The sequence below is a fragment of the Brassica napus genome, chromosome A1 (genome assembly GCF_020379485.1).
Source record: "Brassica napus cultivar Da-Ae chromosome A1, Da-Ae, whole genome shotgun sequence".
NCBI classification, from domain to species: domain Eukaryota; kingdom Viridiplantae; phylum Streptophyta; class Magnoliopsida; order Brassicales; family Brassicaceae; genus Brassica; species Brassica napus.
Genome location: NC_063434.1, coordinates 830,004 through 848,505, shown reverse-complemented (window position 1 = coordinate 848,505; position 18,502 = coordinate 830,004). Strand labels below are relative to the sequence as shown.

Here is an 18,502-nt window from a genome sequence, read left to right as displayed (position 1 = left end):
ACCAGTGACGTATATGCGGGCTAGTGGTTGCAGGTCGATATCATAGTCCTTGTACACAGAACATGAGCTTTTTCAAAAATCGGTCTGGACTAAAAAAAATACATTAACAAAGGTTGTATCAAATGTATCAGAACACTAAGTGACTAGACTAATAAGAGAGGTTTTCAAAAACTGCAATGTATATTTGCAAGGGCGGTATACATATCAGTACATATCAGACTATGACTGGTGTCTATTATAGAGACTAGAGAGTTGTAAGAGTTGAGTCAAATCACATATGATCATGTAAACCATTCATTAGGGTTAGCACAAGTAAAGATAATGTCTGTGTGGTTTTAAAGGGGTAACTTGTATATTTCACTTTTCAATTATTGACACGATTGTTTGAGTTATTTGGTATTTCCACGACTTCTTTGATGCGTTTAGCCTATGTATATTTGCTAACGCACATGTATACTGATCCAAGTGTGATACATATACTTTTCACTACAAGCGTCGTTTATATATTTTTTACTCAATTTTGTTATGGTTGGTTAATAATACACTATCATGTCATTATATCAACACACATGTTCAGCATTCGAGGAAGACTAATCCTTCTATGTTTTCTCTTTCTAATTTGAATAAGTTTTTTCTTCTTCTTTTGTTTTTTTTTTCCTTTACAGTTTTGATAAAATTTGTCAACGCAGCTGTCATAGTGGTAGTGTTAAATTTCTCCAAGTACAATTATGTACTTATCCATATTTGACATTGCGTATAGTACATTTTCTTATTTGTAGGTATGTTCGAAACTTTGACAAAGGCATGTCAAAGTTCAAATTTGAAAGTCTTTTCAAGAATTTATTGTTGAATCGAAGTTTTAAGAAAGAACAAAGCAAAATAATTGGAGTTTAGGTTTCCACTATCTTTAAACCGGTCCCGTTTGGACCCAATGGTTTTGCTCTAACCCGCAAAAAGATTTTTTAGACCAAACCTTATCGGTGTGATCAATTAAAATCAAAAGACTGAGCGTAATCAAACTTTTATTAGATTGGTCCAAACTCCCAAATACACTAATAAGCTCAACACCTCAAAATCGTTTACGCAATTAGAAAGTTGTCTAAATCATAGTGGGTCGAAAATATGATTTCTAACTTGTCCCGCTATTCACATGACATGACACTCAGATGGCAATACAAGCATCGCTGGAAAAAAATTGCGAACACAAATAGGTAAGCAAGATTGTGAAGAAAGAAGAAAAAAATGAGATGAAAAAAGAAACGTACGAAAACTCTATAAGTTTCATAAGTGAAAACTCTATTAGCTTCAGAATTTAGTTTGTTTTAAAATTTAATACTAGTTAAATAATTAATACACTTGGATTATATTTTTAGTATCCAAGCGCGCGATGATTATTCTCTAAACATATCTTGAAAATGGTTATTACAATAGTCAGTTCCAATATGTTTGAGTTTGAATTTCTACGTAAAGGTTTAAAAATGGTTCCTAATCCTAGGTAAAGAAATTTAAGCTTTTAGATTAGCTGAATGTTGGAGTTTTGAGAACTTGAAATGCAGAAGATAACCTTTTTCATATTAGAAAGAAATCTATAACTTCAAAATACAATTGCACCGTTTATATATACTAACTCAATTATTCACCCCACTAGTCATCGCCGGCACGTAATTGCTATGAGTCTTGTGATATTGACAACATAGAAAGCTTGAAACTGAATTAAGACATTGGTTTGAGTAAAATTTCTCTATAAATGTGACATGTTACAAACTAAACAAACCATACGCTATAATCCTACACTAGTAGAGAAACAAATACTACAAAGGAAGAAGAACAAAAATGTTATACTTGATCCTCATCCCTCTGCTAGTCCTCGTGGCTTACAAATTCATCTACTCCGAAACGCACCGTTTTAATCTCCCACCGGGACCACCGTCACGTCCCATCGTTGGCCATCTCCACCTCATGAAACCGCCGATCCACCGTCTCCTTCAGAGCTTTGCTAACAAATATGGCCCTATATTCTCCCTCCGTTTCGGCTCCCGCCGCGTGGTGGTCATAACTTCCTCTTCACTCGTCCAAGAAGCCTTCACCGGCCAAAACGACATCAATCTTTCGAGCCGGCCTTTCCAACTGACGGCCAAATACGTTGCCTACAACTACACAACCGTCGGAACCGCTCCTTACGGCGACCACTGGCGTAACCTCCGCCGCATATGCGCCCTCGAGATCCTCTCCTCCAACCGTCTCACCAACTTCCTCCACATCCGTAAAGACGAAATCCGCATCATGCTCATGCGCCTCTCACGTGACACGACTCACTCCGACGGCGGGAGCCGTTTCACCCACGTCGAGCTAGAACCGCTTTTCTCAGACCTAACGTTCAACAACATCGTAAGAATGGTCACAGGGAAGAGATATTATGGCGATGACGTGAACAACAAGGAAGAAGCAGAATTGTTCAAGAAGCTCGTTTACGACATCGCCGTGTACAGCGGCGCGAATCACACGGCGGATTACTTGCCGGTGCTGAAACTGTTCGGAAACAAGTTCGAGGAGGAAGTCAAAGCTCTCGGAAAGTCCATGGACGAGATTCTGCAGCGTTTGCTCGATGAGTGTAGGAGAGACAAAGATGGTAACACAATGGTCACTCACTTGCTGTCTTTGCAAGAACAAGAGCCTGAGTATTACAGTGACGTCACTATCAAAGGGCTAATGATGGTAATCTCTATTTAGTGATGATGAAAGCAAAATTTTCAATTATAATTATAATTTTTTTCTGAAAACTTATGCAAATTATAAAATATATTACATACTAAACAATAACTTATGATATAAAAAAATTCCAACTAAATTTAATTATAATGATAATTATTCACATGGTTTTAAAACTACGTAGGCCATGATGCTCGCGGGAACCGAGACCTCCGCCATAACCCTAGAGTGGGCGATGACGAATTTGCTTAGACACCCTGACGTGTTGAAGAAGGCAAGATCGGAGATAGATGAGAAGATCGGAGAGGACCGTCTTATCGACGAGCCAGACATCGCCGTACTTCCTTACCTCCAAGACGTGGTCTCCGAGACATTCCGACTGTTTCCAGTGGCACCGCTACTAGTCCCTCGCACGCCGACGGAGGACATGAAGATCGGTGGTTACGACATACCGCGTGACACGATAGTGATTGTTAACGCTTGGGCTATACATAGAGATCCCGAGCTTTGGGATGATCCAGAGAGGTTTAACCCGGATAGGTTTAAAGGATGCGGCAGCGAGTTATGCGCTTATAAGCTGATGCCGTTTGGAAACGGCCGAAGAGTATGTCCCGGCGCTGGACTAGGGAGGAGGATAGTGACGTTGGCGCTAGGATCGTTGATTCAGTGTTTTGATTGGGAGAATGTGAAAGGTGAAGAGATTGATATGTCGGAGAGTACTGGGTTGGGTATGCACAAGCTTGATCCTCTACGGGCCATGTGTAGGCCTAGACCCATTATGGCTAAGCTTCTAGTTTAGTTGGAGAAGTGTCTTTAAGTGGAGGATAAAAGAAGACTTTTGTTATACGTACGTACTTTATTATTTTCAATCATTATAATGTTTGCACAAAATGATGAAACTATGTTGTTATATTATTATCAGTCGCGTCTTTGTAACATCACCATCAAGGATGGGTACAAAGGTTCCTTGAAGTCATGGCTTAAAGGTCCAATGTAAATAATGTTCTAAAACACACGTTGTCTTTTTGAGTTCCACAACTTCTTTTGTCTCTATTCAAGGATGAGCCCAAAGATTAGTTGAAGTCACACGATTCAAGGTTGAAATGGATAACCAAGAAATGGTTGATGTTATAACAACCATACATTTGATGTTTTATGTTCCACCACATGTTTCGTATCAGTGCATTCCGAAGATGGCCCGCAAGTGTTTTGTACTTATGTGATGTGAACTCACCGATTTAAGGTTGAAAAGAATAACACCAAATGCTTCGGATATCCACTGAAGGATGTGGAATCAAATACGAATGATAAGACACTAGTAGATGTGGTGTAAACTATAACTTAATTTTATTAGCTTGGACCAGACTCCATACTACAAGATATGGTGAAAATTCATCTTATCATATAATCTTTATATTAACTATTGATGTATGAGTTGTATATATTTTTGTTTCCCCGAACTTTTGAAATTTGTATTTGTATATAAACTAAAATTGTAATTTGTTTACGTCTCTCTCAACACCTCGCAGCAAGCATGTGATTCATCGATTTTCTGGTAAATAATATACCGATCTACGAGTTGTATAGTATCGTTTTCGCGACTTCCGATTTGATAAAATCAAAATCGTATTTTGTTTAGCATTATTAACAACCTCGCAGCTTGCAAATTGCAGCTTGCATGCTGGGATTTAATATCAATTTTTGATACAATATTCGTAAACTCCCTCGTCTGATGCGCTGACTTATGACTCCTTTGTCTTTTAGTTAGTTTGGCAAGTTATAACTTGTGACAAAACAAACAAAGAACTACACTTCAGCTGGTCACTTGCGATGCGTCTTAATATTAAATAGAACTTTCATAAACTAGTTTTCCATTTAGTTTATCGACTATTAAGTTTATAATGAATTACATTTGATCAAAAGTTAACGTATCTTCACGAAAGCTTGATTTCATTCTCCTGCGAAGAGTTTAAGAAGGTTTAGTGGATCATCTGGAAATATAAAAAAACAGGTTCAGTGAATAAAACAATCGTAAATTAATGTCCATGTTGCCGACTGAAATTCGCACAACAACGGTATTATAACAAATAACTACCACATTAATAGCAATATTGACCAAAGTTAAACAGCGTTTCCAGCTTGCATGGGTTCGGTATTTCCCATGTGAAAGGTTAATAAGTGTTAATTAAGCTCAGCTTAACAGTTCTAAATAGAACATACAAATTTTTTGATCAAAAAAATAGATCATAATTTCTTTCCAGTTTCTCAGAATATACATGTGCTGATGTGCAGTAGCCCAATGTGCACGACATGCATTCGACGAACTTAAAATATTTTTTTCACTTCACTGATTGACGTTGGCACGTTATATAACTATGACCTTGACAGCACAGAAACATGCCAGATTCAGCTATTATATTCCATGTATATAATAAAGAAGAAGAAACATAAATAAGAGTATTAATCATCAAATACTCGTGTCATATTTACCTTTTTAACATAATTTATACTGCTGTCATATAATGACGTATATCCATAGTCATCGTCGACTACTAGAACCTGCTCAACACTTTTTATTTTTGGACGAATATTTTGTAACATACTTTTTAAGACTTGACTCCATACTTATTTATTTTGGGGTGATGATTATTTATACCATACTTTAAGACTTGACTCCATAGAGCGCATTTGATGAAACTCAAAATATTCACTGCATTTGTTAACGCTGCACGTTGTAATTATGACAGTGTCACTGACAGCAAACAAACACATTGAAAAGAAAATAATACACTAAACATTTAAACAAAATATGCCTTAATTTTATTTTATTTCTCTCTATATAAACCAAACAAACCAAAGCTATGATCCACCACAAATAGAGAAACACACAAAAACACTCTGAAAACTAGCCAAAGAAAGAGAACAAAAATGTTCTACTTCATCCTTCTTCCTCTCCTTGTCCTCTTGGCTTATAAGTTCCTCTTCTCCAAAACGGAGCGTTTTAACCTCCCTCCTGGTCCACCGTCACGTCCCTTCGTCGGCCATCTCCACCTCATGAAACCACCGATCCACCGTCTCCTCCAACGCTACTCCGACAAATACGGCCCAATCTTCTCCCTCCGTTTCGGCTCCCGCCGCGTCGTGGTGATCACTTCCCCTTCACTCGCCCAAGAAGCCTTCACCGGCCAAAACGACGTCATCATCTCCAGCCGCCCGCTCCAGCTCACGGCCAAATACGTCGCCTACAACCACACAACCGTCGGAACCGCTCCTTACGGCGACCACTGGCGTAACCTCCGCCGCATCTGCGCCAACGAAATACTCTCCAACAACCGCATCACCAACTTCCTCCACATCCGCAAAGACGAAATCCGCCGCATGCTCACGCGCCTCTCGCGTGCCACGACACACTCCGACGGCGCGAGCCGCTTCACTCACGTCGAGCTGGAGCCGCTTCTCTCGGATCTAACGTTCAACAACATCGTTAGGATGGTTACGGGGAAGACGTATTACGGAGATGACGTGTACAACAAGGAAGAAGCGGAGCTTTTCAAGAAGTTAGTTTACGACATCGCCGTGTACAGCGGCGCGAATCACACGGCGGATTACTTGCCGGTGCTGAAACTGTTCGGAAACAAGTTCGAGAAGGAAGTCAAAGCTCTCGGAAAATCCATGGACGATATCTTGCAGCGTTTGCTCGATGAGTGTCGGAGAGACAAAGATGGTAACACTATGGTCAACCACTTGCTCTCATTACAACAACAAGAGCCTGAGTACTACACTGACGTCATCATCAAAGGACTAATGATGGTAACAGAAATTCAAATTTCGATTTAATTAAAAACATTATTAAGTTCAAAGATAATTAATCTAATTTGTGGTTTTCGAAAACATACGTTACTAATAATATAATATAATATAAAATACTAATTTGCAAATAATGATGACAATAGAAATTCAACATCTCGATCTAATAAAAAAAAACATTTTTTAAGTTTAGAGATAATTAATCTAATTTATAATTTTCAAGAAACAAGCTAGGTACGTAACATTAACAATATACTAATTAAAAAACAATACACTAATCACATAGTAATATATTAAGTATCATAAATTTGAAAAAAGTATCATAAATTTGCAAATAATACTATTTAGATTACATTCCTTTCATGAAATTGTATAGTATAATATACTATTTTTTAAAAAATATACTATTTTTTAATAATTTATAACTGTGTGTTATTTATATTAAATAATTTAAACAGTTTATAAGGTAACTATAATTTTTTGAATACTGCTAAATTGTGAATATATAACACACAGGCGATGATGCTCGCCGGAACCGAGACCTCCGCCGTAACCTTAGAATGGGCCATGACAAACTTGGTTAAACATCCCGAAGTGTTGGAGAAGGCGAGAGCGGAGATCGACGAGAAGATCGGAAAAGACCGTCTCATCGACGAACCAGACGTCGCCGTCCTTCCATACCTCCAAAACGTCGTCTCCGAGACATTCCGGCTATTCCCGGTGGCGCCATTCCTTATCCCTAGAAGACCAACGGAGGACATGAAGATAGGCGGTTACGACGTGCCGCGCGACACGACGGTGCTGGTTAACGCTTGGGCTATACAGAGAGATCCAGAGTTCTGGGACGAACCGGAGCGGTTTAACCCCGATCGGTTTGACAACGGATGCGGCAGCGAGTACTATGCTTATAAGCTGATGCCGTTTGGAAACGGCCGGAGGATTTGTCCCGGCGCTGGACTAGGGAGGAGGATAGTGACGTTGGCGCTAGGATCGTTGATTCAATGCTTTGAGTGGGAGAGTGTGAAAGGCGAAGAGATTGATATGTCGGAGAGTGCTGGGTTGGGTATGCGCAAAATGGATCCTTTACGTGCCATGTGCAGGCCTAGGCCTATTATGTCTAAGCTTCTAATCTAGTTAGAAGTCTATGTTAAAAGAAAAATAATAATGAAATGACTATTGGAAGGGATTACTATTATTATTTTTGATTGATTTTTAATGTCTACTTTGTCAAAACTCAAAACAAAAAAAAACGATGAAGACATTCTAAGGTACTGATCATAATTCGAAATTAGGAAATCTGCATAAAAGACGCATTTGAATTATACTAAAATGATATTTTCAATAATATAGTTAGGTAGAATGTACTTTTGCAACTGAACAAATGTACAATACATAAGTTATAGATTTATTGATATATTACAGACGATCTCAACATTATTCGGCTAGATAATATAAAATATTATGGTATGAATAAAAATAAAATTTATCCACTTGGCGAAATCTCCACATCAGTTTGAAGCAGGCAATTAGAAGCATCAAAGGCTTCATTTTGAGCTTCCAAGCATTTCTGAAATAAAGAGACGGATAAAACTGTCAAGATATAAGATGGTGTATTCACATTTAAAAAAAACACAATTCCAAAACCTTTTTTTTTGCTTAAGGATGTTACTAAAACTTAAGTTTAAGACCCATTTTTGTATTATAATCAATTTACCTTCCGAGATCGAACTTTATCTAACGTCTCCTCGAGTATTTTCTCTTGATACTCAATGTCATCTCTTGTTCCCCATTGATTTGGATGTTTTAAAAAGTACCTTAATTTTGAAAATAAAATAGAATAAATAGCATTAAGGATATACAAATGAACGATACTGGTATGTTTTTTAAATATGTACTAATCATATGTATACAATAAGATGAATACCCTAACTGTTGTTCCACTTTCGCCAATTCGGCTTTGCATTTGAAGATTTCGTCTTCGATCTCCTGTTTAGAGAGAATTGAATGGTTAAACTATAAACGAAATGAATGATTGAATAAAAACCATGCATAAAGTGGATTCCTATATATAAAGTAATTCCAAATAATTAGAAAAACGTCTATCCACATACCTTTGATCGAGTTTGAAGAAGAATTCCATCGCCAAAATTTTCTCTGGGCCTATTAAAATAGAATTAAACATACTTACTTATCATAAAATACTACAATATAAGTGAAGTATAAATCAAAGAATTATATAATTTGTTTTATCGAAAAAAGAATTATATAATTTAAATGTAATCGATTTAAAGTGAATTCATTATAACCTCACGATCGATTCAGGATATTGTGATTCTAAACGCATGACATCTATCCACCGTCGTATAAACTATATCCCCATATCAATAAGAAAAAGATCCAAATTAGATATAATGATAAGGATATTTTAATGTCCAAAATAATTATGTAATTGGCTTGGTTATTATGAGGATATTTACCGTTTCCTCTTGGACTTGGAATCTGTTAGTTGAACCGACCAGTTACAATTCCAATAAGCCATGCACATATAGATGTTTATTAAGTTAGCATAATAAAACTGGCTATTGTTGTAAGTTCCTTCATGCATTAACACAACAAATTTACCTTGGACGTATAGGCACATCCACATACTTCTTTATAGTCTCTTCCATCCTATTATATATTTAACAACATATTAAAATTGATACGGAAGAAAAATTAAAAGAATACCGATGATTTGATATCAAAAACCCACTTTTGATGAAATAGTAAATATAAGAATTACAAGATTATAAATGAGATTTAAACAAAGTTTTGACAAGGAAACAATACCTTGTTTTCGGATCAAACAGGAAAAGTTTACCAGAAGGTGAGAAGAAAATGAGAACCATTTGAACATCACAGAGAACAAAGAGTTCATAAGCTTTTTTCAGAAGCCCGCTTTTTCTTTTGGCAAATGCAATATTTCTTTGTTGTCTATCCACTATTTTTCTCATCTGTATTTTCACTCTCCCCATTTTTTTTCTTTAGGTTTCACCTTATTACTATAATGTTTTTCTTCACTTATTCATTTCCAGTTGCGCTTATAGGAGTATTTATATAGTTCTGAGAAGGCTTAATATGTCCAAAAGCTTGTAGATTTTAGCAGTAATTTGTATTTAATAATATTATTAAATTTTAATAAATTAAATTTAGATAAGGTTACTAAAATTGTTATTTTCTTAATCCATCTCTTATCCACCAGGTCATAAGCAGTAGCGGATCTAGAAAATATAATGAATGGAGGCAAAAATAGTGAAAAAGATATAGTGTTGTTCTAACATTGGTTTAGTGGATGCAAATAAAAGAATTTAACCAACTAGATTGCAAGATATATAAAAATTCTGATGTATTTAATTTTAGTTGTAATTTTTACTGGGGGCGGTTGCACCCTTCTTGTTCCACCTAGATCCACCAGGGGTCATAAGTAATATAGGGGTGACTGGTTCAAAGGCAATACAGATTTTATCATTGTACTGTTGTAAAATTAAATTGTATATGGTAATTGTGGATATATTAAAATCAATATATAAATAGTCACTATTAATTATCTGCTGTATATTTATTATATATAAATTATAACATATATTATATACTAAACAAGTAACTTATGATATAAGCAAGAAGATTCCATATAAATATCCAGATTAACTTTTATGAATTTTTTAAATATCCGAACTTTTTAAATACCCAATTTAATATAAAGAATAATTATTTTATTCTTTTTAAATACACAAAATTTCAAAACCATGCTCATACCCAACTGTATTCACTCTAATCAAGAATCTTAATAAATTTCAAAAGAAATTCAAAATCTTCAAAATTGAAAAACAAATCTTAAAATTTTCTAATTTTATTTTAATTTTCATGATGAAATTAACTAAATTATAGATTAAAATTTAAAAAAAAATCTTAATTTTAATTGAAAAAAGAAATAAGTTATATTTAATTTTCATAAAACAAACTAAATTTGATATTAAACCTAAAAATAGTATTAAAATTTTTAATTTCTTTTCAAAATTTAGTTACTTTATTCTTGAAACTTAGAATAAAATAGATTTTTTAAAAAGATCTATCACATACTGAAAATAATGTAATTATCATCTCTAAACTTTTGTTCATACAGAAAGATGTCAAAGAAAAAGTGGTTCATCCACTTGTCAACAGATTTTCATCATTTATCATTGATATTTAACTATATATCTTTTTTGAAATTGTTCTTATATAAAACGCAACATATATTAAATCTGATGAAAAAGAGAAAAAAGTAAAATTGTAACATCCCGAGTTGTGATATATTAAAAATGCTTAAGATAATTGATTTGGCTATGTATGTTACCAAAGTTGACTTATTTTTTCCGTCACACATCCGTTTAGAACTCTAGAGTTAATCGTGCTTGGGCTGGCGTAGTGAAAGGATGGGTGATATATCGGGATGGTGATTGCATGGTCAGTAAATAAGACTTTTGGGCCTTGGATAAGTTAACGCATCCCCCGTCGGACGGGATGGGGCCCACATGCCGAGTGAGCGGACGTGGGTGGTTCATTAACCGTAGACGGTCGGGGTGTTACAAGTGGTAAGAGCTGGTTAGCCATCTCGGTTCTGACCCGAAAGACGTCTTGAGACCTGTCGTGGGACGCAACGAGAGCGTTGCGTTTTTTGAGAGAAGGTGAATTGTAACATCTCCAGTTATGATATATGGAAAAGGCTTAAGAAAATTGATTTGACTATCTCTTGTTATCAAAGTTGACTTATCTTTTTCGTCACACATCCGTTTCGAATTCCAGAGTCAAGCGTGCTAGATTGGAGTAGTGAAATGAGGTCAAAACATAGGGAAATGTCATGTGGTGATTGCATGGTCAGTAAATAAGACTTATGGGCCTTAAAAAAATTAACGAACTTCCCATCGAACGGAATGTAACACACGGACCGAGTGAACAGGTGTGGGTGGCCCATTAGCAGTGGACAGTCGGGGCGTAACAAAAATAATATTGGAAGATAGCTACATTGCACACACGGTCGAGCATAATGAGCTATATAAGTACTATTCATAGGTAATAATAGGGGTGTTCAATCCGGATATCGGTTCGGTTTCGGTTCGGTTTTTTTTCGGTTTTCGGTATTTCGGTTAGTAAAATATAACTACCATTCTAAATCCATATTTACTTCGGTTCGGTTCGGTTTATATACCGCCGGTTTTCGGTTTATTCGGTTTTATACCAAAAACATAATTATTTTGTTTGAGATCATATTATATAAATTTTAGAGTCATATTGTCAACACAATAATTTATTAAAAATATATTACATGTTCAAATAAATGAACAAAAAAGTAAAAATGCTTCTACCATAAATAAAATAATCAAATTTATAACTAAAATCAAAGCTTAAAATTTTGAAAATAAAAATATGAAACAAAATATAAACATGAAATAAAAGTTTTTCCACTCGTTCATATTTAGTGTTCATTAAAGTCATGCTTTTTCAATTGAAAATTTTCCATTAATTATTGTCCATCAAATTTATAATCTTCATATTAATTTAGTGAAGACTAAAATAAATCAAAAAGATCAAAAAAAGATTTAGAAAATAAGATGTCTGAATTGCGATGTATTGTTATTTAATTATAGTTTAAGTGTTTTACAAATATGGTTTTTATTATTATAAAATTATGGTAATAGTTATTAACACAAATTTAACTTATGTAACAAATATATTTTCATGTATTGTTATAAAATAAATATATATTTACATGTTTCTACTTTTAATCGGTTTTGTTCGGTTTATTCGGTTTAATCGGTTATATACCAAACCATATCCAAATCCTACGGTTTTTATAAAATTATATCTATTCGGTTTATATGGTATATACCAAAACCAAACCATATTGTCTATTTCGGTTCGGTTCGGTTCGGTTCGGTACGGTTCGGTTTTACCGTATTGAACAGCCCTAGGTAATAAGCACATGCCATATCCCCGTAGGTTCTGAATAGTTATCAAATAGAGAACGTGAATTAGATAGAAAATGTCCAGTGTCATTGCTCTCACCAGTGAATAACCAAAATGAAGAGAAAACACTGCTTCCTTGTTAGTTGTTACTTACATGAAAAAACTTAAAGCATATATACAAATAATCTCTTGATTCTCCTCACATATCACCAGTCCCCTTAGTTGCGATTCAAAAGTGTCAATAGTTGTATTTTGCATATTTTTTTTGCTGCTCACATAGTTGAATAAAAAGAAAAATATATGTCATCGATAATGTTAATGTTTAGATATATTATACTGCTAATGGTCCGAACCGTTAGTATAGTGAATAAGATGGGCAAAGTTACAAGGAAATTTTGATCAAAAAAAAAAAGTTAACAAGGAATTTAGTTACCATCTCCAAACGAGATATTAATCGACAATGCCGGTCCGGACACTGAATCGCCTTGACATGGATGGCTAGCTGATATAATCTCCTATACATCTTCGCTCTATGGTTCCAAAATATGTACAACTATAGGTTTTAGTCTAATATCTAAAAAAAAATGTGTAGGAAAAACGATTGAAAAAGAGGTAAAATTAATTTGATTATGATCAATACAACAACAAAGATTTTCACGTGCCCTAGTTAGAGAAAGGGAATAAAATATTCTGACAGAATCCAACATAATTAGGACAATATCTTTGTATAAACGTTGTGTACGATAATACACATTAATTTTCATTAAAAAAAAAAAAGGTCAAAGACGTGGAGTGAAGTAGACCCCACTTGTGATTTGGGCTCGCCCATAAGAAAAAAAAAAAAAACCTTCGACCACCGCATCTCCGTTTCGATCCGCCGCTGATTGGTAATTTTCCCCCCTTAGAATCTGTTGTTTTGAATCTGAAATTGGTTTGTTGTTTTTGATCGACGATAAAGCTTCGAACTTTCGTTTAGGGTTTCGCGGTTTTCCGAATTGGGCATTTTCGTATCTGATGATCGTTAACGAAAAAGATGATTTTTTTTGGCATTTTCTAGGGATTTGGGTTATGGGGTTGAAGGAATCGAAGAATGATGATGAAGAGGTTGTTGTTGATATATTGGAATGCAATGATGATGAGGACACTGATGATGATGATGATGTGGGCTCTTCTTCTTGTAGCTCCTCCTTTAGTGGAACTGTTTCTGAACGTGATGAGATTGAGGAAACAGCTTGTAATGATCAAGAAGCTGACTCCATCATGTGTACTGATCCTTTGTGGGTGAGGTAAGTAAGCTTCTCACTTGGGAATGATTATTATTATTATTATTCCTTTTTGCTCTGTTCTGTGATTGGTTATGTTTTTCTTAATGGTAGAAAGAAGAAGCTGACTGATCACTGGAGGAGGTTTATACACCCTATAACGTGGCGATGCAAGTGGCTTGAACTCAAAGTCAGAGAGCTTCAGAACCAAGCAGGGAAGTACGACAGAGAACTGCAAGAGTCTTGCCAAGCCAAGGAGATAGAGTTGGAGAATCTCAGATCAGAAGAAGTTGGATCTCTTCTTCAGTGTCGTACTGAGAGAACCAGAGTCAAGAAGAGGAGAAAGAGAAAGCGAGTTGAAGAAGAAGAAGCTTCAGATGTTTCTTCCTATGTGTTAAACCATAATCTATTCTCTTATCACGGTATCTTCTCGTGGTCGTGTTCATTGTTTATCTACCATTAATTATTACTACTTTAATACTTTTTTTTTAATTACAGAAAACCGAAGATCTTTTGGCGATGTTGCTCTCAGTGATAAAAAGAATAAGAACTCTAAGGAGGAAGAGGCAGTTTTCTGTGAGGAGACATTGCTTCTTGAGTTTGGGGAAGGTGATGCGTTCTTGGAACAGATACTTTTGAAGATTGAAGCAGTAAAGGTGGAAGCTCTTAACTTGAAGAACAGAGTAGACAAGGTGGTGAATGAGAATCCATGTAGGTTCTCTTTGGAGCAACAAAAGCAGCCCCTGTTGGTTACTAAAAACGAAGATGATTCTGAAGAAAAGACAGTTAAGTCTGCTTCAGTTTCTGAAGATGATGACGAGACAACAGATATCTTATTGTCTGAAATGATGCAAAGGGAAGGGAAAGCTATTGTTCTTAATAAGAAGACACAGAAGACAGAACAAGCTTCAGTTGAGGAAGGTCCATCAAGACCTGTAAGTTTCTGCAACTTGCACAAACAAACATCGTGTTATAGCTTTTGTTTTCATATGCCTCTTTTTGCAACTCAAATGTAGGTAAGGAACAGGAAGCCACGCAATCTTGAGGTAAAGGAAGAGACTAAGACAAAGAGACGTAGAGTTTCAAAAGAGAAGCCAAAGTCAAATGTTACCAAGCGTCCCAACAAGAAGAGAAAGCGAGGGAAAAGAAGGTCAGGCTCTTCTGGATCAAGAAGAAGATCCTAAAATGCTTTGAGAAACTTCAATAAAACAAGTCTGATCTTGGGTTTAATAATTAAAGTTTTTTTTTTTAACTCTATAGACATCCTTAAGCTTTTAAAGTACAGAGATAGATCTATAGAATTGCAGCTGTTTGATTCTTGGTGTTATGAACTCAATCATCATAGCTATTCAAACTACATGATGGTCTTCATGTATTTCTTCTGACTAAAAAAAAAAACTTTGGAGCTTTGCTTCTACCTTGGAAGGTTAAATAGGAGAATAAAGAATGTTGAGAAATTAGCACATAAAGGGAAAATATTTTTTATTTTATATTTGGGTTTTGGTTTAGTGATTAGAGTTTAGCATCCAGTATTTAGGGAGTGGGTTAGGATAAATGTTTAGGATTTGGAGTAATTTAGTCATTTTATCTTTCAATTAGTGTCAATCTAGTCATTTTCTTCGTAATGCTAATTTTGTCATAATTTTTTTGTGTTATCTAAATCATTTGCCCAAGAATGCTCAAATTAAAAGCATTATTTCAAATACATTCTTCTTGAGAATTTGGCAGAGACAATGGCCAAAATGGTGACCGTAAGGACGAATATAACATCAGGTATAAGTTTGATGAACTTTAGCTGAGGAACATTCTCTCCTGCTCTCTTAGCCGCCATAGCCGCCGGAGGTGATGCTATTCCGGTGATCATAGTGACGTCATCGAGTTTACTTGGCTTCACTTTCTTTGCAATGAACTCTGTGAATACTTTCTTCTTCTCTTCTTTGTCTTTTGCTTCCTTCCACCGCGTGAAACAAGCCTAACTTAATTATCACTGTGTTAGAGAAAATAGTTATGATATTTTTACTTGGAGAATTAAAAAGGTCTTCTTGCATTTATTTTGTCAGGGGTCGGGAAAACAAAGTGTCGGCCTTGGTAATGCCGAGTTGGAGTTGCTACACATCAAACATATAGTTATGTTGTTGATCATATATAGCTTATCTAAAGAAAATCTGATCAAATGGAATGTAATTCTTACTTGAAGATGTCTAAGACAGCAACGTGGAAATCGTCGAAGTTGTTGATAGCTTTCTTGGTGAATTCTTTGCGTCGGTGTCGGTGGTACCCATTACCATATTCATCATCTGCGTCGGTGGTACCCCCATACACCAAAACATACCGAAAACACTTTTATTTCTAATAAATAAAAGGAAGGTCATTAAAATGGTGACTCTTATACGAGTATAATATTAATCGTTGATTGTTAGGTTAAAGAAACACACAACCTTTTCCGAGAAAGCCCATTGAACCTCCCATATCGTCTAGAAGATAGTCTAAAGAAGAAAAATGATAGTGAACTGTCCTGCATATTTGTATTTGATGTGTAGGAATCAGTGGCTTGGCTTGGTGGGTAGGTCTTTTGCAAAGCTAAGAATCTCGAAATCTCATGCACAAGACCTTGGTTTAATTATAACTTGTGCTTTCTAAAGGTTAAAGATGATAAAAATAACTTTTTTTAGCTTTTGATTTGAGCTTACTAACCAAATTATTTGTCTAGTTTGTATTATAATTACAAGAATTATTATAACACTTTACTTAATCTGAAAGATTAAGCTTTTTCAGATTCTACTAAAACTTTTCCCAAGGAAAACTTAACAACAACAAAGGCATTTTCATTAAAAGATGTTCTCTTTGGTCTTTTCTAACGTCTTCTTTTTTTTGTGGACAGTTTTTTGTAACGTATGTAAATGATTTTTAAGCTTTTAAGAGCATGATCAATGGGGGTTCTTAAAGATGGAGTTCTTAGTGTAATCTAAGAACCGGTTCTTAAATACTTATTTAAGAATCTGATCTTAACCTTTTTATTTGTTAAAGTTAAGAATCGGTTCTTAAATTACGATAAAAACTCCATCTTTAAGAACTCCATTAATCATGGTCTTAGAACTAACTTTGCTTGAAAATTGAGTTTACCTACCATTCTCTATGAATATCCTTTGTATACTAAAAGAAAGTTATTACAACATTTGAGGTATATATATGTCATCTCCACAATAATTATTAAAATTTTTAGAGAAATATGTTGGTCCATCAAAACATATAATACATTTTTACTAAACTAACCATAAATAAATTATTAATTATTAATTTTTTAGTTAAATAAAAATTACAGAATTGTCTAATATGACTAAAGTATATATGATAATTAATGATTTTGAATAATAAAGATTTGATAAAAATTAATGTATACTTTATTATTTTTAAAATTTTCAACTTATTAAAATAAATTATACAATAGCATTAACCATATAAAAATTTAGATTTTTTCATATATGTTATATCTTGATTGTTTTTAAAAGACTATAAATTACTAAAACTGTTAAAAATATCATATTAAAATTTAGGTGATCTATGGTTTAAATTTTTGTTATGACAAGATACAAGAAAATCTCATTTAATAAATATTAAGATATGTATATATTAATATCATTTAAATTAAACTATCATACCATATAAGAATACATAAATAACTTTTTATGTATACATCTCCATCACAAGTATAGTAACAGCTGCGAGTAGGTACTATTCCACCTTACGACCCATAGCCTATTATCATACTGAAATGTACATGCACGAACACAACAACAAAATTCCATTCCTATGAACAGAATTTGAGGATATATAATACCACACACCTATTATCTGTAACGACTTTGAAATACTAGATTTTGACCCGCGCTATCAAAGCGCGGAATTATTTTCGAAACATTCCAAATTTATTTGATATAAATTTGTATTTAATTGTATCTACACTTAGATATTACAAATGAAACATTATATTCAATGTTTTGAAACCCGATCCGACCCGCAGTTAAATTGTCAAATTCGGTGGTTCATATGTAATCCATTTTAGTTTTTTTTAAAAAAACTGTTATTTAAAAATTCTATAAAATCCGTAACAACCGCTAAAACCCGAGATCTGGTTATCGATTGAAATGATATATGACCCAATATGTAATCAGGTTTGATTTAATATTATATTTAGAGTATTGTAATATATATTCATGAACGTTCAGATGAATAGAGAATATATTATGAAATTGATATTATAATTTTAATACAATTTTAGTCCAACTAAAATTTCATCTTGTTAATGAATTAATATTTGAGTGGATGCATACTAAAAATAAAATAGATTTGAGCATCAATAATGTGTATACGTCAATTACAAATTAATGATTTACGTTTGCAAAAAAATACAATTGTTTATTTAGTTAGTTTACTTTTGTTATTCACATATTATTAGATACTTTTTGATGTTTTGTCTATGGCTTATTTTAAATTTAAAAGTTAATTTCATTATTCGCATTAGAAATGTAAATATTTATTATTTTAATTTTGAGAAATATATGTCCTTGTAGATAGATACACAAGCGGCACCATAAATTATAAAACAAACACCTAATATACTGATATGTCAAACTATAAAACTTAACTAACCGAAAATCTTGTCATGTGTTAATTAAAAAGAAAAAAGAAAAACAAACCAGACTTGGAAATATTTTCAGTGGTAGAAGAACAAAGTATTC

The 18,502-nt window shown here is 34.2% G+C and overlaps 4 protein-coding genes and 1 pseudogene across 4 annotated transcripts; 3 read left to right on the top strand and 2 right to left on the bottom strand.

Moving 5' to 3' along the window:
* Positions 1–1,768: 1,768 nt before the first annotated feature.
* On the top strand, positions 1,769–3,747 carry LOC106440059 (cytochrome P450 81F1). Its single transcript, XM_013881681.3, has 2 exons — positions 1,769–2,715; positions 2,894–3,747. The coding sequence occupies exons 1-2, from the start codon at positions 1,834–1,836 to the stop codon at positions 3,506–3,508; spliced, it is 1,497 nt and encodes a 498-aa protein (XP_013737135.2). The 5' UTR covers positions 1,769–1,833; the 3' UTR covers positions 3,509–3,747.
* A 1,822-nt stretch (positions 3,748–5,569) lies between these two features.
* On the top strand, positions 5,570–7,732 carry LOC106403563 (cytochrome P450 81F1). The gene is made up of 2 exons (XM_048778004.1): positions 5,570–6,519; positions 7,033–7,732. The coding sequence occupies exons 1-2, from the start codon at positions 5,638–5,640 to the stop codon at positions 7,648–7,650; spliced, it is 1,500 nt and encodes a 499-aa protein (XP_048633961.1). The 5' UTR covers positions 5,570–5,637; the 3' UTR covers positions 7,651–7,732.
* Positions 7,733–7,829: 97 nt separating this feature from the next.
* LOC106426843 (agamous-like MADS-box protein AGL66) lies at positions 7,830–10,932 on the bottom strand. Its single transcript, XM_013867572.3, has 8 exons — positions 9,346–10,932; positions 9,139–9,186; positions 8,994–9,015; positions 8,823–8,884; positions 8,628–8,676; positions 8,441–8,502; positions 8,231–8,330; positions 7,830–8,083 (listed from the first exon to the last, which is right to left on the bottom strand). The coding sequence occupies exons 1-8, from the start codon at positions 9,528–9,530 to the stop codon at positions 8,000–8,002; spliced, it is 612 nt and encodes a 203-aa protein (XP_013723026.2). The 5' UTR covers positions 9,531–10,932; the 3' UTR covers positions 7,830–7,999.
* A 2,336-nt stretch (positions 10,933–13,268) lies between these two features.
* Positions 13,269–15,180, top strand: LOC106409330. Its single transcript, XM_013850250.3, has 5 exons — positions 13,269–13,388; positions 13,559–13,787; positions 13,878–14,185; positions 14,262–14,698; positions 14,780–15,180. Exons 2-5 carry the CDS (start codon positions 13,570–13,572, stop codon positions 14,945–14,947), a joined length of 1,131 nt encoding a protein of 376 aa, XP_013705704.2. The 5' UTR covers positions 13,269–13,388; positions 13,559–13,569; the 3' UTR covers positions 14,948–15,180.
* Positions 15,181–15,427: 247 nt separating this feature from the next.
* LOC106420337 lies at positions 15,428–16,483 on the bottom strand (annotated as a pseudogene).
* Positions 16,484–18,502: the final 2,019 nt, after the last annotated feature.